The sequence below is a fragment of the Gordionus sp. m RMFG-2023 genome, chromosome 4 (genome assembly GCF_954871325.1).
Source record: "Gordionus sp. m RMFG-2023 chromosome 4, tfGorSpeb1-WG-v2, whole genome shotgun sequence".
NCBI classification, from domain to species: domain Eukaryota; kingdom Metazoa; phylum Nematomorpha; class Gordioida; order Chordodea; family Parachordodidae; genus Gordionus; species Gordionus sp. m RMFG-2023.
Genome location: NC_088778.1, coordinates 12,079,532 through 12,104,436, shown reverse-complemented (window position 1 = coordinate 12,104,436; position 24,905 = coordinate 12,079,532). Strand labels below are relative to the sequence as shown.

General features: G+C 24.9%; 1 protein-coding gene across 1 annotated transcript; it reads right to left on the bottom strand.

Annotated features, from left to right (window-relative positions):
• Window positions 1–8,128: 8,128 nt before the first annotated feature.
• Window positions 8,129–23,567, bottom strand: LOC135928633 (high mobility group protein Z-like). The gene is made up of 5 exons (XM_065465088.1): window positions 23,438–23,567; window positions 9,089–9,372; window positions 8,677–8,874; window positions 8,270–8,355; window positions 8,129–8,216 (listed from the first exon to the last, which is right to left on the bottom strand). The coding sequence occupies exons 2-5, from the start codon at window positions 9,299–9,301 to the stop codon at window positions 8,129–8,131; spliced, it is 585 nt and encodes a 194-aa protein (XP_065321160.1). The 5' UTR covers window positions 9,302–9,372; window positions 23,438–23,567.
• Between the last annotated feature and the right edge of the window lie 1,338 nt (window positions 23,568–24,905).

The following is a 24,905-nucleotide window of genomic DNA, read 5'->3' as shown; positions in this document are numbered from 1 at the left end:
AAGGGAAATCAATTTGATTATTAGTTCGAAGTAGATTTAGGGAAACTAATGGACCTTTATAAGTAATTTTTCTGATTATAATAATGAAAATTATAATATAACGTAGAATCTATTATGCCATTATATGTCTTTTACTGATTATAAAATATTAATAATACCTTAATGTAAAATAATTATAAAAGTACAACATAATTAGCTATTTGTATTTAGCTTCATGCCTTGTTTTTTTCTTCTTCTCATTCATAACTATACCTCACTCTAATACTTGCGTCGCTAGCCTTTACAATCTCAGGGGGCTCAACTAAAAAAAATTAATGGAGGGCGAAGCCCTCTTACTCTTCTAATATACGGGCCTTCGGCCAGGTTTTATATTAATATATAATACATTTTTAAGATTTACTAACTTATAATAATTATTCTGAATTTTATATTTTGTCATTTATCATATTATGCATACAAAATATACTAGCATATAAATAATTAAAACAATACAAGACATTTCAGAATATAATATTTTTTAATACAAAATCTTTTATTACAGTATAAAATATTTTCGCTGATATAAAAACATTTCGCATCTAAAGAATTACAAATGATAAAAAAGGTTAATTAATTCATACATATGCCTTAATTGATTATGGTTTATAAAAACCACATAAGGCAATATTATTCTTAGCGTTAGCAACTTACATTGACAAAAGGTCATGAAACTAATATATCTCTCTGTTACCATTTTACACAATGTTTTATAGAATGGACCAATAAGGAAAAATTTATAGGCCTAACCAAATTAACAATTCTTGAAAAAGAGAATATAAACCACCAATCTAAATCATAAAACTATATGGTGGTTGTTACAATTCCGTATAATTGTAATATATTTATTAGGATTTAAGAAAGACTAGATAAAAGTTTCAAGGCAAATTACCGAGATTATTAAATCTAAATATAAAAATGAAACTTTTAATAATTTGTATAAATTGAAAAAAGACTATTATAATTAATTAATTCAACAACAAATCTTACGACTTTATTCAAAAGAGATTTCCGAAATTTTCACCAAAAACTTTCCAAACTAAAAACTGTTTTTTATTTTATAATCGTTGCGTATTAATATAAATTTTTTAATATGCAAAAAAAAATTAAAAGTAAATCAAATTCATGATATAATAATATATTCAAATATATCTATATAATAAATTATAATAGTCGAAAACTCTATTAACATTCTATTCAAAAATAAAATAATAATTTAACAATATAATTCTTGTTCATTGATTCAAATTACAGAGTAATTATTTAAATATAAAAAATTGAAATAAAAAGACGCATCTATAACAGTGGTTTAGAGCTTCCTCTTAGATGATATGATGGAAGCTAGATAAGTAACCGAGAAAATTATTGTGAGATATTAAATTTCTAAAAGATTATCTTTCATTTTTAATAATATATAAACGACTTCACAGTTGACCTTATCTAAAATATGCAATCATATGCTCTCGGTAGTAGTAATAATCTTAACTTACATAGCCACACAAATAATAGATGCTGGTTAATTTGCAGTCATAGCCACATATCAGAATTTATTATGTTAGCTAAATTGATAAAACAAAAACACTAAAATTAATTAGAAGAAATACTGCAAATATATTGAAGCCTTTTATTTATATATCAAGGATGCTATATTAGAAATGAAAAATTTTGTAACTATAAAATAAGAACCAGATTGATATTATGAAAGTAATTAAGATTTTATATATTATTTTGGCACCACCTAGTTGGTATATTATATCTTAAAATAATTGTAGTTTGATTTCAAAAATATACTCGTATTAAAAATTTAAATAAAAACTGTTTTTCAAAGAAGAAAAAATAGCTTTCCTAAAATCACGTAAAAAAAGAAAAGATATCTAATTTATTACATCCATTGTGGGATGAATAATAAGATGTCTAATTTTTAATAATATTTTTAAAATAGATAGAGTTAAAGAATTGAATGCAAATTGTTACTTATATTTTATCAAAAGCATTTATTAGTAAAATTTATTAAAATATTAACGCAATATATTATATAACTGTCAAATACGTTAGTAAAAGTAGTATTTTACCTAATATTTTATAATCAATTGTATATAATAGAGGATTATAAACTATATGTCTACTTACATTTTATAAAGAAATCTCTTATTCTTATTTGGACCTTGTAGGAAGAGGCTTGGTAATAAAATTTAAAAATGAATAATATTTGTGATTTTGGACTCGGCTAATTATAATATTAAATTTGTTAATTTTCAAATAATAAATGATTATATTAATTTAATTACGGTTATATAATAATTTAAATAGTCAATTAAGCTTCAACTATTAATGCTAAATTAATATTTAGTGAGTGATATGGATATTCTATTTTTAACATAGAATTTGATTGCAAGCTGGCATAGTGAAAATATAATTATATGTATTTATCTAATCTAATAATTAAAATTGCATTCATTTAATAAAAATTTAAATAGTCTTATTAATTTTTAAATAATAAAATTAGATCTATATATTAATTAATGGAATTATAAAATAAATCGTTCAGGGGGCAATAAAAAAAATTTATTTTTAATTCAAGGAGATATTAAGGAGCTATCAAAAAAAAATTTTCTTCGGAGGATTATTTAAATTTTTCAGGGGGCTCGAGCCCCTGCGTGCTCAGGCCACTGTGGGTAAGTAATTTTAATGAAACTAATTTAATATAAGAAAATATTTGCTTGCATCATTTTGAATTTGTATTAAATTATTTATTTTCGTAAATTGCTATATATAATATGGATATTAATTTATTTGAATTTAACATAATTAGGTTTGAACTATGGGCAAGTTTTTATATTTAGTGTCTATATGTGTGATTTTTTTTCCTGTATGCATAACTTAAATGGATGAGTGGCTTCATTTTATGCTCTGTGGTTCGTGGTTATGATGAGCTTGGGCTACTCTAAGCACAATATTAGATGATTAGATATTTTATATTTATCAGATTTTTTTCAGCTTTTGGCAAACTACTCGGTTCAGGTTAAGGACTGATATTAAGCTTATAGACCACATTAGGGGTCAAATAAAAATAAGGGTTGTTGTTTACATTAAATCATTAGAAATACTGATTTTATTCAATACTACCATTTAGTATGATCTTAAAAACACATAGGGCTATTGAGCAGCGCGAAGTTGCCAATAACTATGTTTTTGATTCCCCGAACTAAGCTGTTCAGTTTAGGTCCTAATACCAAGCTCATGAACGTCGTTAGTGCTTAGCTTATTGATATTCTACAAAGATAAGGATTAGGGTTTATATTAGATTATGGAAAATTCTGTTCTTTATTAGAAATCCAATACATTTGGTAGAATCTAAAAGATACTTGTCACCATAGGCGTAGCCAGGATTTTCCTAAGGGGGAGGGAATTAAAAAATTACTGGGGGATTCGCCCTCAGACCCCATTTTGGGCGGGCCTTCGGCCGGGTTACCTTAGTCTATATATAGTCATAAAATATTTTTACAAGATAGGAGGTTAATTTTAATTAAAAAAATTAGCCTGGATATAAAATATATTTTTATTAGTTTATATAAAATATAAAAAATTACTTGTATATACATTAATACAAAAGCATGGTTAATTTATTCCAAACAAGTATAAGGAATTTATTTATAAAAAGTAATTAGACATATAGTTATATTCTTCTATTATATAGAATTAGTTACAAAATACTAGGTAAAATTTTACTTTTACAGACATATTTGATAGTTAGAGAATATATTACAGTTAATATTTTAACAAATTTTACTAATCAATGCTCTTGACAATAAATATAACAACAATTTACATTCAATTATTTAACGCCATTATTTTAAATTTAAAATGCTATTAAAAATTAATTTTTATATTATTCATCCCATAATGACTTTAAAAGATATTTTCTGATGTCCTTATCAATATTTATAGTTTTCTGTAAAATATATAATTCGCTATATTGATAAAAATAACTTGATTGTCATATGATAATTGATAAAATTAGATATACTGTAAATCTACGACATATAATATTCCACTGTTTGTATTGTACTTTAATTTTTTTATTTAATTTATGATTTAATTTTATCAATAGTTTTATAATTATATTTTACTTTTATTAAGATAAATAAATTAAAATTACTCACTTTATAAAAAATTATATTTGATATATTATATTATTTAGTAATTTTATGGATCTATTATTAATAATTATAATACATTTCACTTTTGTCTTAAGACTTATCTTTGGATTATATTCCATTTCTTAAAAAGCATTTTTAGTTCACTTTTTTTATATATAAATGCTTTTTTCCAAAAATGTATAAATTATGATGAATAGTTTTATAAAAAAAATATCAACTTTTACATTCTTTCTTTCAAATTATTGTTTAAGATATATGCATATATTTTTTGGGGTCAGGGAGTGGGGGGAGGACTAAGGGGGATATTTTTTATTAGCTTAAAATGATATTCACAGATAGTGATAATTTTCTGAAGGGGGGGGATTTTCTCTTGCCTACGCCTATACTTAGCATAAATTTATTAATATTTAATGATTGTCAATCAATACTAGTCCAGTGATGAAACTAATGGAATTTTGAATAAATTAGTTGTGGTAACGTTGATTTTTTTTCAGAGCGATAATTTGAAAATATAGACAATTTGTCAAATATAGGCTCTAAGTTCTTTTAAAAATTCAACTAATTTTTAAATACTGACCCCTGGTAATCATCAAATTATGTATCTGCCAAAAGTTTTCACTAGATAAGATAAATTTGGTATAACTCAGGATAAGTACTGATCTTAAGTTTGTAGGCGCAATATTAGGGGCTAGCTTAGAGATATGTAATAAAGATAAGGGTTATTAAATCAGAAAAAATACTGATTACAAGTATCCTTAAATCGTTCTAAATGTAAATAGCTTAATGTCTTAGGGTTTATGAAATTAATTTGAAATAAATATATTTTTTTATAATTTAATATTCTATTATTATTATGTAGCTTGGCAGATAATTTAAATTTTCTAATGGCGTGTCAATCTGTTAGAATTAAGTCTCACTTTCAGTTAAAATCTTATGATTTTAGTAATCGATATAATCCTTTTTTACTATTGGTTGATTTATTCTAAGCGCTTTGTTTTGAAATTCTATTAATGAATAGCTGGAAAAATACTTTATCAATACTTGGAGCATCAATTACTGCTGTTATTCAAGGATCTTTTCTAAATTTTTATATATACAAATATGATGCACAAATCTTTTATTCATTTTCATTCCTGGATATCTTATTTATTGTAATTATAATAATTTGGTATCTGTTAAGAAAAAAACTACATAATTTATTTGTAAAGTTAAATAAAAATAATTTAAATCTATTTCTTTCTTGGGATTTAAACTTCTGGCTTTTCTATTCATTATTTTTAATTATACGCATAAGTTTTATATTTAAAAAAATATCTCCTCTATTGGATGAATCTCAAATATATGGATCCACTTTATTAAAGCTAACTGTGGCATTATCATCACTTGTATTTATATTATTAGTATTAAAAGATTTAAATCCAAAAAATAGAGAACATAATTCTAAAATAAAATCTATAATACAATCTGTGCCATTTAATATATTTGATAGTATTGATATATTAGAAATATTATTTACTCAAGATACTAGATTAATTCGCCCATATAATTGTGAAAATGCATTAATTGGATTAGGCTGTATTAATTTTATATTTCCTTATTTTAGCTTATTATATCTTGATTTAATATTACATAAAAATAAATTTGGTTCACAACCCAAATTAAATTTAGTTATTCAATTACTTCATAAATTATGTAATATTTTATTACTAAATATACCATATCTTGTCTTAAGAATATTTTTATGGCAAACAATTGACCATAATGTAACTACTTATGTAATTAAAAATATTCTCTATATATTTGTGGATTTTATTGAAGTATATTTGTTAATTAAAAAAATATATAAAAATAATAATAATGATGAACCAAAAAATTTATATCAAATGGTTGAAATAGATTTAAGAATATAATTATTGATACAAATTCAATATGCATATGATATTACTTTTTTACAATTCAAAACTATATATTCACTAATAAAATTTATAATTTTGGTTATATTCTATTGTTAAATTAATCTTTGAGTTTTTAGTAATATATGCTAGCTAGCAGCAAAACACCATTTTATGTTGATAATGACACAACCTAAAAAACAATTTATTTATCAAAATAAATATTTATTATTTTATCATTATTAAGAATTCAAACTGGATAATTAATTTAATTTTTGGTTTCCCCAAGTTGCTTTATTAGAGTCCTCTAGAATTTTTCATGCCTGATATGGATATGGTATAAAAATATTTATTGTCAGGTGCCTTAATACTTGATAAGCATTATTTATCAGACCTCCCTTCACCAATCTGGGTTTTATTTGCATTTATTTCTATTCTAATATGTAAAACACTACTTTTAAGACCAGGGTAGGCTATGGTTATAACTCATCTACACTGCCCTGGACAGCTGGCCTTATATATTTTGATAATAAACTAAAGAATATGAATAAATTGCAAAATCCAAATCCATTGTCCTAAAAATTTGACATAATTTTAGAGACGTTTAGGCCCAGTCTAGGTTGAATAGGTTTATCCTTTACCTGGAGGGGGGGGAGGCTAGCTCTGAGTACTAAAAGTAGTTTTTTGAAACTATGATGAAATAGATGAGTCATGAAAGACTGGGCTTATGAAAAAAGTGGGGGTGAAAAAAATAATATTTACCAAATACCTGCACCTAGTCTATTCAAAAACGAATTAAATCATAAGAAATTATATTTTATTCAAATTATTTGCATTTTTAGGGGGCAAGACTAAAATATTCGCCCCCTATCAAAAAACGTTAATTAAATCATCAATATAGAATGTGTTTAACCATTAGAGATGATTTAGAAAATGATTTTTTAATTTAAAAAAAACTGGTATAACAATGAAATTTAAAAATAAAAACTTTTTTAACATAACTAAAATATGCCTTCCTACCCGCTATGCGCTATTTTTAAAAAATGAAAGAATCATATTTAGCTCATAAGGATTCAGAAAATGTTAATATTAAATTTAAAAATTTTTATAACTTAGTGGGCTTTTGAAAAAACATTATTTTTTGACCAAACTATGCATCCCCACACGACCCTTATTAAAAAAGTTCTAATTTAAAAATATAAATATAGAATTATGCTTAGCTCATCGAGAAGATTCACTGGGCCGAAAAAAATTCTAAAAATAATCTGGGTCAGGCCGAAATTTTTTTTTAAAAGAATCCAGCCGTACAAATGGAGCGCAAAGATTAAATTTTCATTTATTAACTATATTTTGATTACTTTTTAAAAAAAAATTAACATGTAATGTTTAATTCTATATTTTTTTGTAATTTACATACTGGTTACAATATTTTTTAACAATTTTATATTTACTCTTAAAATATTTTCCAATATTTTATTATTTGTGTTCGAAATTGACTTATTTTTAATGTTCCAAAAAAATCATTTCAATATAAAAATTAACCCCTCTCCCCTGTAGGAAATTCGTGACTACACGTCTGGATAGGCGCGATTTATAAAAAGGTTAACCCAACATTTTAGCCATAAATATTACACAAGCCTGGAGATTTTGCTCATAGATGGAAGAAAGGTTTGAACATTTATTAACGAAATCCCGAGATTTACATATCATTTTTTGGCTAAAATATTGGATTAGCTGTTTAACATCACTAAGTATAACCCTATGACATTATTGCAGCATGGCTTTAGAATTTATGGATCATTTTATACCAAATTTTTCAAACCCTTCAGAGAATTTTTTTGAATGAAAATCCTGCTACACAGAGTTTTTTTCCCAAAATGACTTACAAAAGATGAAGGTTATTGGGGAAATTGATTAATTTTATGTATATTTGAATTCTATTTATGATATATTTAATTTTAAATAATAGCTATTGCGAATACTATATCAAACATGGGACTATAAAAAATAATTATAATAAATTTTAATTGAAATAAAACTTCAGTCATCTAATGAGGATTCATCGCTAATTTTAACCTCATTATTGCCACTTTTCAGTTTAGATTTCGATTCTTTATTACTTTTTGTTCTGAAATTTAAGCAAATAATTATATAATTTTTAAAAATATATATTTGACTCACATAATAATGTTAGGGTTTTTCGATTCATAATTTCTCATAATTATATTATATTCATCTTTTGCTAGTGATGATAATTGTTCCCATTTCTAAGTGAAAAAACAATTTTGAAGATTAATAGTTAAAAAACAAGTGAATTCAAATATATCAATTCAAACTTAAAGTGTATAATTTCAAATCTGTTAATAGTGAAGAGCAAACTGGTTCAGACCGCTCCGGCCATTAAAAAAGTGGTCGACTGCATCAAAATCACTTAGAGAAACAAAATGGAATCTTATTGAGAAAAAAATTAGATTTCATTTGATTTCTGATAATTTGCTTTACAAGATTGAAATGAGTTGAGGTAAAAATGATACAAACGTAAATAACATGTTTACAAATATAAATAATTATTTAAATTTAAAATTTACCGATCTATCTTTAGTATTTCTCCATCCTTCCCCTCCAAATTTTGAAATTTCAGTGATTGACGCTCCAGGGTTTTCCTGTTTCAATCTTTCCCTGTTTTCTTGTAACCAAATAAAATATGACGTCAATGGCCTTTTTGGCATATCAGTATTCTTATCTTTATTAGAAACTTTCTTTTTCTTATAAATTTTTTCTTTATCCTAATAAAAAATTGCATAAAAAATGATTTTAATTTGAAAAAAAAGACTAATCTATCAATATTTTTCTTAAAAGCAATATAACCAGAAAGTAGTAGGATTAAAAAAACCCCTTTCATCTAATATATTAGCAGTTAAACTAAAAAATATTTTATGAGTGATAAACATAAATTTTTATTTTATAAAAAAAATATTATTAATTTTTTAAGAAATATACATTAGAAACTGAGGCGGAATCGCTTGTAACCTTTTTAGAAGCTCCCTTTTTGACGGATTTTGATGTCGCTTTCGGCGGTTTATTATTAAACTCTTCATCAGTATCATCTTCGACACTCACCTCATGGCCTCTATCGATAGTTTTAAATTCTTCTTCGGAATCAGGGGGGTTTATTCTGTAATTCTTCTTATCCTTGTTGGCCTTAGACTTCATTTGAAATATTCGGGAAATTTATAAAGTGCCAAAATTGGGATGATAAGGATGATTTAGCGTTACCTTGTCCGCTAAAAAAATTTAATTAAGTTTGAAAAAATGATAATAAAAAGAAATCAACACCTTAAATCATTGTTCGATAGAAAAAAATTTACAATGTAAAAACGTTTTTTAAAAAGGGTCAAAAATTTCGTCATTTTTATAAATAAAACATTTCATATTAATTTTTTAAAAATTGGTTGAAAAATAAAATAATTAATTTACACTATCTTTCAATGTTTCAAAATAATCCTTGTTAACTTGATGGAATGGCAGACATAATAACAAAGTTAAGCTTCTAAAATAATTTTTATGGAAACATTAGTTTAAAAAAAGAATAAATGAAACATTTTAAAATATTTTAAGCCGAAAGGTACCAAAAATATATATACATTTTTAAAAAAACATTTTTAAATTTCATTAAAATAAAAATTTACCTTTTAACAAAATCTATTATACATTTTCTAATAAACCTATTTATGTAATCATTTTAAAAAAAGCTGCTAAATATTACTATTATTTGATAATTATACTGAATATATTTTCGGGCCCGGATTAGTGGTTATCTCAAAATCGAACATTAAGGGGGAGGGGGGGTTAAACAGGGATCGTTTAAATGAAGCTGATATTTATTATAATGCGTGAAATGTAAAGAATAATTTTTTAAAAAAAGATTGACGAAAGTGAATATACACCTTCAGCAAATTGAGATAAAATAAATTAAAATATATAATTAATTAAAGAATAGAAGGATAAAAAAAATATGCCACAAAAGTTAGTATATGCAATTAAAACTTTGTTGAAATATATTTAAAGATTGTATTAAACTTTATGAAATTTGATACAAATTGTAAGGTTTATAATCAGGGTTACCAGATTCATTCAAAAAAAAGCAGGAGAAATTTAATTTGAAAAAAAAATTTTTATAACAAAATTAATTTTTCTCCCGGTGATTATTTCTTTATTAAATGATATCTAATCGTAACAGTAAAATAAAGGAAGATCGTATATTATTTTTTAATATAAAATTAATAAATAATATCTAAAAAATCAGTACATATTTTTCAGAAGATTTTGATATTAATTAAATTTTTATTTTTTATTACATATTCCTTAAAATCTTTAGTATAATTAAAATTATTTTGATCATTAATTCGACTTCTGAAGCTGATAAAATAACCGATTACAATCTTTCCGCCAGAAATTTTTCTAAATATGCGATCTGCAACTAGTGTGATAAAATTGCTTTGTTAGGTCGAATTAGCATGAATTTGGTTGGGTTTTTGGTCGAAAAAATGAACCAAAAATAAAACAACCAAATTGGTCGACCTGGTGGACCAAATTCATCGACCCGAGCATCGACCCGAGCACCAACCCTAACACAGCATCGACCCGATTTATTTTATATAAATAAAAACATGATATTATTTAATATTTTTATTCATTTAATATTGAAATGAAATTTTAATTATTTTTTATTATATTGAAAATGGTTTGATGTTTTTTAATAAAAAAATGTAATTATAATATCATTTTATCAATAAATTTGTGATTTTCACGCCCAAAATTTTAAGCAATTGATAATTTGATAAGAATTTTAAATTTTGTAAGTAAATTTTTTTTGAGAAATTTTTTTGTGAATTTTATTATAAATAAACAATCTTTTAGATGAATGAAATATTTTATAGTTTTTTTTAATCATTTTTCTGAAATTATTTTTTAAGTATAAAGAAGTTGTAATTTATAAATAATTTAAAATAAAATTTCAGGGAAGATGTACCCTAGATAAGTGACAATTGTCATAATCGTTTTTGTAAAAGTTTTTTGAATTTTTTTTGACGCAAATTGGAAATAATTAATATTGAAAACAAATTTAAATAAAACTTCAGTCAGTCTCAAATTGAAAATAATTAATATAAAACAAATTTAAATAAAACTTCAGTCAATATGTATCCTGGATAAGTGACAATTATCATAATCGTTAATTTTAAAGTTTTTTGAGAGTACCGACTAGATAATAGACACGAGCACCAACTTTTATTATATTATTTTATTGTGACTGAATGTGAATATTTTGCTGAATTGTATTTTACATAGGGGACGAATATTTCAATATTAGCATAGAAATATTCTTATTTAATATTAGATTTATATTCCTTTTTCAAAAATTCTTCATTTCATCGACCCGAGCATGGACCGGATCACTTACTCCAAACAAACCTTCTATTAGTTTATTGTAAATATTTTGCGCAATCATATTTTTATATATAGAGGACGAATATTTCGATATTAACATGAAAAATAATCATATTTATTTAATATTATATACCTTTTTTTAAAAAAATATTCTCTTCTTATAATCTATAAATTAAAAATTAGAGACCAAGTAATTCAATTCCTTATTAATTATTGATATAGAATTAGAAATAATTATCTTCTAAGACCGGGAAAAATTATAGGAATTTATCGATTTTTAGATATTTATAATTCATATCATTAAATGAGGGTATTATACCTTTTTTAATAATATTTGGGATCTCTAAAATTATAAAAATTGGCTAAGACTTAAACCGATTAGATGAGTTGGCTAAGTAGTTCAGTTAAACGATATCTTTTGAGTTTTGATATTCATTTTTATTTATAGATGGAGGTCATTAAATTACAAATAAACAAAATATAGACTAATTAATCACTTAAAACCACGACATTTTTTTTATATAAAACAATTATTCTTTTTTTAGGGATGTACCGATGTTTCCCGAGCACCAACCAGAGTTATATTAGTGAACTGAATGTTAATATTTTGCTCAATTATATTTTTGTGCATAGAAGACGAATTCAATATTAACATATAAATATTCATTTATTATTTAATATTTTATTCCCTTTTTAAAAATGGTTCCTTTCATTGATCCGAGCATGGACCAGAGCACATACTTCAAACAATATTATATTATTGTGAGTGAATATTTTGCCCAATCATATTTTAATGCATAGAGAACGAAATATTAACAGAAAAATAATCATATATTTACTGTTGTTAATTTGCTTGGTTGAAACAGCTTATTTAAAATAAATTAAAATATTTTAAGACTTAAAGGTAAAGATTAAAGAAGGTTGTTAGTAGTGCCAGCAAATAGTAACTAAGATCGCGTTTTAATAAATTGCAATGGGCTCAGGCCAAAAATAGAATTAATAGACCATCTTAAAATTTATAAGATCCAGAAAGTAACATAATATCACTATAACTAGTTATATTTTTATAAATGTAACTAGTAACTGCTACTAGTTATATTTTTATCAAAGTAACTAGTAACTGTACCTAGTTATGTTTCAAAACAAAAGTATAACAATACCTCTTTTTATTAATATTCGTTGATTTAAAAATTTTAACAAAGTTCTAAAAAAAAGGACGTCTTTCAAAAATTATATTTATCGTCTGCTTTTTTATTTACTTAATTTTTAAAATATTCCATTTTTAAGATATAAGACAAGTAATTTTTTTTTCTTACAATAAAAGTTTTCGTCATCTATATAATTTTTATATAAAAACAAACGATTTTCATTTTTGGGTTCAGTTTGGGGGGGGGGGGGAGATTTTAATTAATATTTTTTAGTTATGTATTTATATAAAAATTTTAAAAAAATTTTTGATTAATGACTTTATTATAATTATTTGAAAATTAATGGGGGGGGGGGGTGAATTAAGCCACTAAAAACTTTTTATTTAAGAAATATTTATGAATTTTATTTTTTTCGAATTTTTCAAATTTTATAAATATAAATAACTAATAAATTCTATTTATAGATCGAGATCATTAATTAATCTATTTTCATATAAGTAATTAATAAATATATTACATTTGAAGTAAATATTATTTAAATTAATATTTAAAATTTATCGAAGATTTATTTTTAGCATGAATTGAATCTGATCGATTTGACTTGAAATGGCCCTTATTTATAGGAATAAAATATTACTTGAGGAAGTTGTACTACTGTATTTTTTGGAACAATGTATACATTGTTTATGCATCTTGGTGGGAGTAACAACACAACTCCTCTTCATAACTAACGAGGTAGAAGAATGGTTAGAAGAAGGTTCTGAATATTGGGTAGACTGTAATTGGGACGAAATTAAATCTAATCCAACTTCCATCATATCGATGTCACTTGAGTATTTATTATATCATATTTTTAAGCATAATTTATTTGTAGCCTTGATTCTAATAGCCCCTAGTTATTTATATTATTATATTAACCCTATCCAGCCCGAAAAAAACATGTTGATAATTTTTTCTTTTTATTATAGTAAAAAGATTTATTTTAATCTATAAATATAATTCAAAAATATTTTTAAAAAAATAAATGATTCATATAGATACAACCACCTCTCCTTACCCCCAGCCATATCTTGAGGCATAGAAATTTTTAAATAAGATAAGTTGAAGGGGAACATTGCATTGATTAGACCTCCATCTTATTAAATCTATTGTAATCATCAATATCATTAATTTTATAGCTTTAAGATTAAAACAAATAATAAGCCAGGTGCCGTCATATATTCTCGGAATACCCTTGAATAAAAAAGTGGATAAAATAATCTTAAAAAAAAATTAATTATTCAATGCTGGGCGATAAAATAACATGATAAAATTTTAAAAATAAAAAAAGATTTTTTCTTGTCCCAAAATATAAATCCTGATTTGTATTTGTTTATGATAGATAATTTTTTAGCTAATCTTGGACAACTTTCATTGACAAATTATATCTTAAAAGTTTTGCGAATTTAAAGTAATTTATAGCAGTGACTTGGAGAGCACTTTTTTTAAAAAATATTTTTTAAACAAAATTTTTGTGCATTAAATTATAATTTTCTCGGCCGAGGCCTGTTTATGAATAATTATGAAAATATTTTCGAGTTTCCGGTTGTTTATTTTTTAAAATAAGCTGATCAATTAATTAGAAGTATTAATGTTAAAATTATGAAAATGTTTCTTTCTTTATCAGTTCCTATTAGTATTTTGCTTTAACTAGTAGAGTAGCAGTTTAAAAAAACTTTCAGCAACTAAGATAGTCTTACGTCAATTTTTTAGAAAATTTTATCAATATTTAATACTTTGTGAGTTATTTTAAACTGCACTGCCCGGCTCGAATTTCTTTAAAATATATTATATAGTAATTTACATATATAATAATGGTAATTTAAAATATGTGGTTAAAATATATAGCCCGGCCCTTTTATTTAAAAAAAAATTTTTTAGACTGGGCCCGGGTATATTTAAAAAAATTAAAGTACGGCCCGGTCCGTGTACCCGAGCCGGGTTTAAGGCTGGGTCTGTAGGTCTGATCTAATTTATTGCGCGTTTTTAATTTCCCTGATAAATGTGATTTTACCAAATCTATTCTGAAGAGAATCTACTCTGAGAATTTCATATGATTTTGCTAAAAAAAATTTGTATTTAACAATGTAATTCCACTAATTTTTAATAATTTATAAAGGGGTCGGCCGAAAATGTGCCTTTTTTGACCGATTTGACGAAATCCATTATTTATATTTTTGCTAAATTATATTTTTGCTAAATTTTAATTTTCGCTAATTTAAAAAAACACCTAGGAACATCACATCCTTCAGAAATATCTAATGTCAATATCACAAGCACAACCCCCAATGTGATGACGGGAATAAGAAAACCGTCAATTAATGAAAATTTAAGATTAAATCATCTAATATTAAGATATCATATATTATCAAATATACCTTTCAGAACAATAGAACATGACAGTTTTAAAGAAATGATCTATTATTGCAATAATGGCTTTAAAATATGGACAAGGCCAACTATGAAAAAAAAATTAGAAATAATATATGAATCGGCTAAAGAAATAGTTATATTAAAAAATTATATCATATCAAGAATATTGCTGTAACTACAGATTGCTGGTCCAATCTAAATTCAATAACGTACTGTTCTATAACAATTCATTACATCAATAGTGATTGGAAAATGATCAATATGCTCCTTACAATTGTTTCGTTCCTACATCTTCATACGGGACAGGAAATTTCAGATTTGTTATTTAATTGCTTTAATGAATTTGAAATTACTTCAAAAATTTTATCAATTACTCATGACAACGCAAAAAATATTATTAGTGGTGTTAATATCTTAAGAGGATTTAAAACTTTTATACAAAAGAAATTTATATAATCATCGTTGCTTAGCGCATGTAATAAATCTAATAGTTCAAGAATGCTTATATTATTTATCTGACAAATTAGAGGTTATTCATAGGCTTATAAACAAGCTGCATACCTCTCCAAAATTAATGGAGGAGTACACCAAGATTAGTGATGGTACAAAAATTCCATTGGATGTATCCACACGCTGGAACAGCACTTATCTAATGATAGCTGCTGTAAATAAGGTATTATTTTTACAAAGTATTAAATTTTATATCATTATATACTTTATTTATTTAATACAGAACATCGATGCAATTGTGAAGTTAGGTGAACTATCTCAAGGCAGGAATAAGTTCATTATAAATAAAGAATTACGTGAATTATTAAAAGACCTTGAAGAATTTTTGTCCCCGTTTTATAAAATTACTTGTGAAATAAGTTCACACTCGCCAACAATAGGGATGGCAATTTTATTTTTAAATTTTATTCATGAAAATTTAATAAAAGCTTCAAAAAATAAAAATGAAATAATAAATAAAGCAGCATCTAATATGCTGACTAAATGTAATGACTATTTAGCGATAATGTCTAATTTCGCTAATTATGCCGGGTTTTTTTTAGACCCAAGGATAAAAAAATCCTTGATCCCTAAAAATATTGATTTCTTAATAGATTATTTGAAGATTTAAAAAATGTATTTAAAACTTATTCAATCTCTGAGACAAATCCTAACAATCTTACATCTGTATTTATTTTGCAGGAATTAAAAAAGTATATAATTAAATGATATATCTAATCTAATAATTATTTTATGACATCTAGAAAGAAAAATCTTAGCCGGAGCCCTTTTGATAGCGAGATAGATGGATATCTTGGGGAGCCAGTTTGTCCGGAAGACGTTAATATTTTAGATTGGTGGAGAGGAAATCAGTCAAGATTTCCGTGCCTTTCTGAAATGGCGAGAGATTTTTTAGCTCAACAAACTACCTCTGTTCCCAGCGAGCGAGTTTTCTCTCAAGCTGGAGATACGGTTACGAAAAAGAGAAATCGGATGTCATCGAAAACTCTAAGACAATGCCTTGCCCTATCGTCTTGGGATGGCAAAATATTTTATTTATCAGACGAATTATATAAATAAATATAATTATATTTATTTAAATATGTATTTTTTAATATTTTCATAACATTGTCGTTGTTATATTTTAATAAATTTTATATTCAAGTTTATGGTGTGCATGAGATCTATTTTTATGGGGACTAGGTGTGGAATAACTAAGCTAAAGCTAATCGAATCATATAAAACCTAGATTGTTTCAATATAAAAATCTAATACGATCAAAATATTTAAAAGTAATTATTTTCTTTACATATCTTTATGGTTAATATTTAAGGAAAATGACGTCGCTTATTATATAATAATTAATAACATTAATCTTAATAATCAAATATTTTATACAAATAATTTTAAAAGATTTCTTTTTAGAAAAATGATAAATTTTTAATTTATCAGATGTCAGCCTGCATCGATGGGAAATGCCATTTTAAAATATCGGTACATCCCTTAAAAAAGAATAATTGTTTTATTTAAAAAAAATGTCGTGGTTTTAAGTGATTAATTAGTCTATATTTTGTTTATTTGTAATTTAATGACCTCTATCTATAAATAAAAATGAATATCAAAACTCAAAAGATATCGTTTAACTGAACTACTTAGCCAACTCATCTAATCGGTTTAAGTCTTAGCCAATTTTTATAATTTTAGAGATCCCAAAAATTATTAAAAAAGGTATAATACCCTCATTTAATGATATGAATTATAAATATCTAAAAATCGATAAATTCCTATAATTTTTCCCGGTCTTAGAAGATAATTATTTCTAATTCGATATCAATAATTAATAAGGAATTGAATTACTCGGTCTCTAATTTTTAATTTATAGATTATAAGAAGAGAATATTTTTTTAAAAAAAGGTATATAATATTAAATAAATATGATTATTTTTCATGTTAATATTGAAATATTCGTCCTCTATATATAAAAATATGATTGCGCAAAATATTTACAATAAACTAATAGATAGGTTTGTTTGGAGTAAGTGATCCGGTCCATGCTCGGGTCGATGAAATGAAGAATTTTTGAAAAAGGAATCTAAATCTAATATTAAATAAGAATATTTCTATGCTAATATTGAAATATTCGTCCACTATGTAAAATACAATTCAGCAAAATATTCACATTCAGTCACAATAAAATAATATAATAAAAGTTGGTGCTCGTGTCTATTATCTAGTCGGTACTCTCAAAAAACTTTAAAATTAACGATTATGATAATTGTCACTTATCCAGGATACATATTGACTGAAGTTTTATTTAAATTTGTTTTATATTAATTATTTTCAATTTGAGACTGACTGAAGTTTTATTTAAATTTGTTTTCAATATTAATTATTTCCAATTTGCGTCAAAAAAAATTCAAAAAACTTTTACAAAAACGATTATGACAATTGTCACTTATCTAGGGTACATCTTCCCTGAAATTTTATTTTAAATTATTTATAAATTACAACTTCTTTATACTTAAAAAATAATTTCAGAAAAATGATTAAAAAAAACTATAAAATATTTCATTTATCTAAAAGATTGTTTATTTATAATAAAATTCACAAAAAAATTTCTCAAAAAAAATTTACTTACAAAATTTAAAATTCTTATCAAATTATCAATTGCTTAAAATTTTGGGCGTGAAAATCACAAATTTATTGATAAAATGATATTATAATTACATTTTTTTATTAAAAAACATCAAACCATTTTTAATATAATAAAAAATAATTAAAATTATTTCAATATTAAATGAATAAAAATATTAAATAATATCATGTTTTTATTTATATAAAATAAATCGGGTCGATGCTGTGTTAGGGTTGGTGCTCGGGTCGATGAATTTGATCGACCAGGTCAACCAATTTGGTTGCTTTGGTTTTGGTTCATTTTTTCGACCAAAAGCCAGGGTCGTGGTCGTGTAAAACCAACTAATTTACCACACTATCTGCAACGTTTGAATGTTGTAGCTAGAATATAATATTGCATATATTTTCAAAATTTGGCGAAGTTCTTTAAAAAAAAGTACCCATGTGTTTTCATTAGCCAAATTGTATTATTTTGTTCTATATGAACTCCTGAAATAATTCATCTTATTCGATATCTTTTATATTAAAATTTTTTTTTGATTCAACTTCCTCGAATATGAATTTATTATTCGAGCTCCATAATAATCGATTTTTCTTTTTATTATTTGTAAATTCATATTTTTTTTTCTAAATAATAAATGATTGTTTTAAATGATTTTATTAGCTTCATTTTGAAATGATTCGATTTTATCATTATCATCGTACAAGATTTCATCTTACACTGCTTTTATGGTAGACGCGTTTTCTTTAAGCGGTGAGTTTCTAACGCATCGTTATTACAGCTGATTCAATTTTAAAAACTAATTTAAGATAAAGCTAAAATAGAGATAATCATTTTATAAAATTTAAGAAAAATCATATACCTTTTTATCGAATTCGCTAAGATTTTTATGATCTTATCGCATATTTTTTTAAAAACGTATCGCAACAAATGTTTTTCAATTTCATAGCGTTATCATCATAACGCTCCATATTTATAAATTTATACCTATTTATTGGCTTTATTTTGTAATAACAACATTACACGTTTACTATAAATGCGGCCTTACCCCTGTTTGTGGATCTGCTGCATTCGGTATTATTTTATAACAATTATTTCTGTCTATTGATAATGAAGCATTCCCCTTTCTTCTTGTATTGTAAATTGTATGGCACAGGCAACCATTAGGAATAAAATTTTCATTCAAAACTAAAAATTCCATCATTACACTTCGTCTTTTCTCAAAATTCTCATTGTGTTTTGGAGACAAAAAGCTGTTACATTTGATAGTAAAAGGTTGCAATTCAAGGCTCTGCAAAAGCATAGACGCAATATCCTTCGATTTCTCCGCATTTGATAAAAAAAATTTTATTTGAAACATCTCTTTCTTTATTTAAATGGCGCAGCATTATTGGGAATGTTTCATTATTTGATGCATCGGGTAATAGAGAGAATGAATGATTTTCCTTCAAATTCTCTAAAATGTGTTTCTTAGTTTCACCTAGGATAAACACTAGTGATGTTAAGGTAACTAGTTACTTAATTTTGGCTAAAAAATAACTGTAACTAGTTATATTTTTAAAATTGTAACTAGTAACTGTAACTAGTTATAATTTTTGAAATGTAACTGCCAAAAGTAACTTGTAACTTTTAAAGATATATTCAAATAATTAATTTTATTTTTAATATGTTGTGATAAATTAATTTTAAATTAAATTTATTAATTTAAAATTTTGTGAAAATGTCTGATTGTTATAATTTCCCGTTCAAATTGATTTTCTTTTCTTAAATTTTTACATTGCTGCTGGGCTTCATAATTTTGTAAGCAAATTCAAGTAATTTAATAAATTTTAATATTATATTTTATTTATTTACAAATGTAGCACAATATATTTTTTTCCGTCAAGTAACAAGCATTGGAACTTCATATCATACGTAATAAAAAAATTTTAAATTTAGTATAAGGAAAAACAAAGACAGATTATTTTAGAATTTAATATTAAATTATTAATCATTACTTACAAGAACCAAGTCTAACAAAAATATCATGTTATAGGTTTAATAATCTTTATGATAATGACAACATCATTGCTGCAATTCTTCACCCTTTATTTAAAACTGACTGGCCTTGGATTAGGCAAGAAAGGAATAAAGCAAAAATGGAGGAAATTTTAAATTTAATAAATACCTTAATACCTCAAAGTGAATCCCAGACGAATTAATCATGCTCAAAACCAACATCACTTGATGTAGTTGGATTTTTTGACCTAAAGCGCCAAAATATTCTGGATAATGAACTTATAGAAAACTTTATCAAATCTAATAACAACACTTTTTCTTTATATAACGATTTTCCAAAATTAAAATTACTCTTTACTAAATATAATGTTGTTCTAACATCAAGTGCTCCCGTAGAGCGCTTGTTCAGTCTAGGTAAGCTCATTTTTGGAGATAAACAAGCACGTCTCCTAGATAATAACTTTGAAATTAATTTGTTGTTAAAAGCAAATAAACATTTATTAGATTCTAATTTTTATGAAAAATAAATGTTTTTTTTTCAATGCAAATATATATTTTTATATTCAATGTAAATATTCAATTTTGAGATATTTTTTCATATAAATAAATTGTATATTATTTTAAATAACTGATTATACTTTGTTTATCCTAATTTTTTTTATATTAAATAAATGCATTCAATAAATAAATAATGCTCATATGAATGATGTATAAAGTAAGTAACTAGTTACTTTTGAAAATAACTGTAACTAATAACTAGTTACTTTTGTAAAAATGTAACTAGTAACTGTAACTATTTATGTTTTTGCCAATGTAACTAGTAACTGTAACTAGTTATGTTTCAAAAGTAACTTTTAACATCACTAATAAACACTATTTGTGAGGCTTTTGTTTTATATTTTATGCTTTTATCTATTTTTGAATTATGAAAGAGCATAGGCATTGGCGTACGCAGCGGGGGGGGGGGCAGGGAAACAAATCCCCCCCCCCCAAAGCCAAAAAATGCAGATGCCGGATATATTTTTCAAAAATATTATTGTTTATATTAATTTATATTTGTTAATTCTTATTCATATCTCATATTAAATATATATTATATTACATTTATTATCACATTCATATGTTATTTTATCAATTAATTTCGATTTCAAGTTTTCCGGCGTAATATTTACTTATTATTTTCAAATTTTTAGTGGCGTAATATTTATCTACCATTTTCAAATTTCTAGTCAAATAATAATTATTTTTGAAACTTCTGGTCCAACAGGGAAAAAGAAATTGCAACTTCCAACGAGATAGAGCCTCTTCCATCAAGCACTAACAGCTTAAGGAGTTAGAAGAGCCAATTATTTGCTATTACTGAAATATTACAATAGCCTGAAAGAAATATTTCCTCAGAAGCAAGAAAATTATTGGATTCAATGCTTATTCCAAATTTTATTTCTCATTAGAATGTATTATTTAATTATACAACTATTTTAAGTATTACTTTTCAAAAACATGACAAAGATTTGATTAAGAAGATGAGAATAGCGGAGAGGATTTTATCAGAACTCAAGGAAATTAGGGCTAATGTTGATGAAGAATTTCATATTTTATATTTTATTGTTGAGTCAAAAGCAGAGCTATACGTGTTTAATATTTGTCTCCCTCGACAGCAAGGCAAGCTCATCGTTAAAACATTAATATAGGATCAGTAGAAGAGTTTATCTTAGATGCAGATACATTTATAACGTAAATAAATGAATTTTTTAATATATCATGCAGCATTTACATCTGCAAATATTACTTCCACAAAAGCCTTCCCAACCTTTTTCAGATGGTGATAGAAAAAAAAATATTTGTTAGATTTTTATTATGAAGATGTTAAAGTATCTTATGATGCCTTACTATCTGAATAACTATGTTTATAAGATTAACTATAGTTGATTTAGTCCCAAAAAATGCTATGGATGCTCTACATTATTTCAAACACATTTTAGATTAAATTCCCAATGTATTAAAAGGGTTTATAAACTCTTCCTATTAGTAAACTAATGAGAGAACACTCTCTTTTTTAAGAAGAATAACAGAGGCCTTCAGAAGTACCATTTGCAGGGCACGGCCTGGATTTTTTTAAAAAATTTTTTACGTTATTTTTAAAAAAATTTTTAGGCCGCTCGGCTTTTTTTTAAAATATACAGGCTCGGCCCGGCTTTTTTTAAAATAAAATTTTCAGGCCCGGCCTGGATTTTTTAAAAATAAATTATATTTATTTTTGATTTTTATAGCTAATAATAATGATTTCAAATGTAGGCTGTTTTAAAAAATACAGCCCGGCTTGGGTGTTTTTTAAAAAAAATTTAGGTCCGGCCCGGGTGTTTTTTTAAAAAAATTTTGGGCCCGGCCTTGGTATAATTAAAAAAATTAAAATATTGTCCGGCCCAGGAGCCGGGCCTGCAGGTCTCTGAAAAACATACCAAGAAGTACAACATGTGAAAGTAGATTGAAAGGTTTAGATTTTTTGAATATTCATAGGCATTTGACGACAAGCAAGGATGAGATAATTGAAAAATTAGCTCAATTCCAACGAAGATTGGATATTACATTGTAAATATATAACATACAAAATACAATTATTCCTAAGAAACTTTTTGTGTAAAGGCTCAAAAAATTCAAATTTATATTTTGGGTCATTTAAGTGATTCTTTACATATAATTTTTTTATAATTCACATTAATTTAAAATTGTGTATTAGGAATAGTTATTAGTCCTAATAAATTTATGCTTGATATTTTTAAAAAACAATAATATTTCTCAAAAAAATTTATTATCGCCCCCCAGACAAAATTCCTGCGTACGCGCCTGAGCATAGGCAATAAGTTTGTAGGTGTTGTATTTGCCACTTTATGAGTGACGGGTATCAACATTATTTTCTTATGTTTGTAAAATTTTATATTATTAAGCCTTGTTTTTATGTTCGTTAATAGATGTCCACTTTTGTTCCTTCTACAAATAAAATCTTCAGGCTTGCTAATATTATCCTGGAAAGTTAGCCGTTTTTAAAAATTGGCTCAAAACGAGCCGTTTATCAACACTACTTAAATATGATATTGGATTTTCGGTTTTTGGAAAATAAAAAGATGAAAATACGTCAAATATTTAAGAAGAATATCTATATAGAATTATTATCATTCATAAAATATATATAACAGTTGGAAATCTAGATAAATAACTAACCGAATGTTTTATCGTGTAGATGAATGTGGTTTCGGCTATTGCAGTATTATCATCACATAAATAATTGTTTTATTTTTTATTTTCTAAATTAGAAATATGTTTTGCCTTGTTGAATGTACTTTTAAAATATCATTTTCTATAGATTGATTTTTAAAAATTATATAAAATATTTATTTTACATTTACATAAGAATTATTTTCATCATCATTATCAGATGAAGTAATTATATTTGATTCATCATAACATTTCTTTGTTTTTTCCTTTAAGAAAATATGGATTTATAAAGTAAACACAAACAAAATGGCTTTTTAAATGTATGATTGAATTAAAATAAAAACTGATCGTGTAAGTTTATCGTTACCCTATTTTTAATTATTTTATATTTTAAAAAATTTATATAAAAAAAGGGAGATTAGGAAAATCAGGAGAAAGCGTAAAAAATCGGAAGAAAGCGTTAAAAATCGGGTGAAAGTGTAAATTAATAGCCGGCGTGTTTTGGCGTTAATGAAAGTAATAATCGGAAAATTGCACCAAATGCGGGAGATCTAGTAACCCTGTTAATAATCCTGGTCATGCGGTCAACGTCATTCATAAAAATAGTCATTAAAAATTTGGGGCACTAATTTTTTAAATTTTATTATAAAAGTAAAGTGGTTTAAAAAAACCCCCACAAAAAAAATAATTCCATATTATTTTTACAAAATTGTTGTATAAATTAGAGGTCTACAATGAGCAGACTTTTAATTTTAAAATTTTTTTAACCCGCCGGCTCGCCTATTCCTTAAAATTATTTTAATAGCAGTTTAGCTCTTTTTTTTGTTTATTTTAATTATATATATATAAGTCAATATTATGAAATAATATTATTTTTAATAAAAGAAGTCTGTTTTTCTCATTTTGCCTGAAAAATATTAAAAATTTACAAGCCACACCATCCCATTAATTTAAAATTTTTTTAATCCGTCCGCCACCCGCCCATTGTTAAAAATATTTTTAAAAACCTAATCACGCCCGCCAGAAGTATGGGCTAGTCTAAAAACCGGCCCCAAATGTTCACATTTTTTAAAAAATCAAAAAATTATTCATGGTGCACTACCTCGTATAAAAACAAAGATCAAAGGATTTATGCGAGCTTGTGTTTTTATTATGCGAGGAGGGAATTTTTAACTGCTTCGTATAATAAATAAAGAACAAAGGATTTATGCGAGTTTGTGTTTTTTCATCCTCGTATAAAACTTTTATTTTTTATTATTTTTTAAAAAAAATTGTATTGTTTGCAATGACATATAATATTATATGTCATCGATTGTTTGTAAAAATACTTGTGCCATTTGAGCAATAATTTAGAATTAATTTTTTTTTATCAGAATTATATATTTAAAATCATCATTAAATTTACTCTGTTTTAGAGGTCTGCATTGGGCGGGTTTTTGGACCATAAGTTTGCCCACCCAATGTTTTAAAAAAG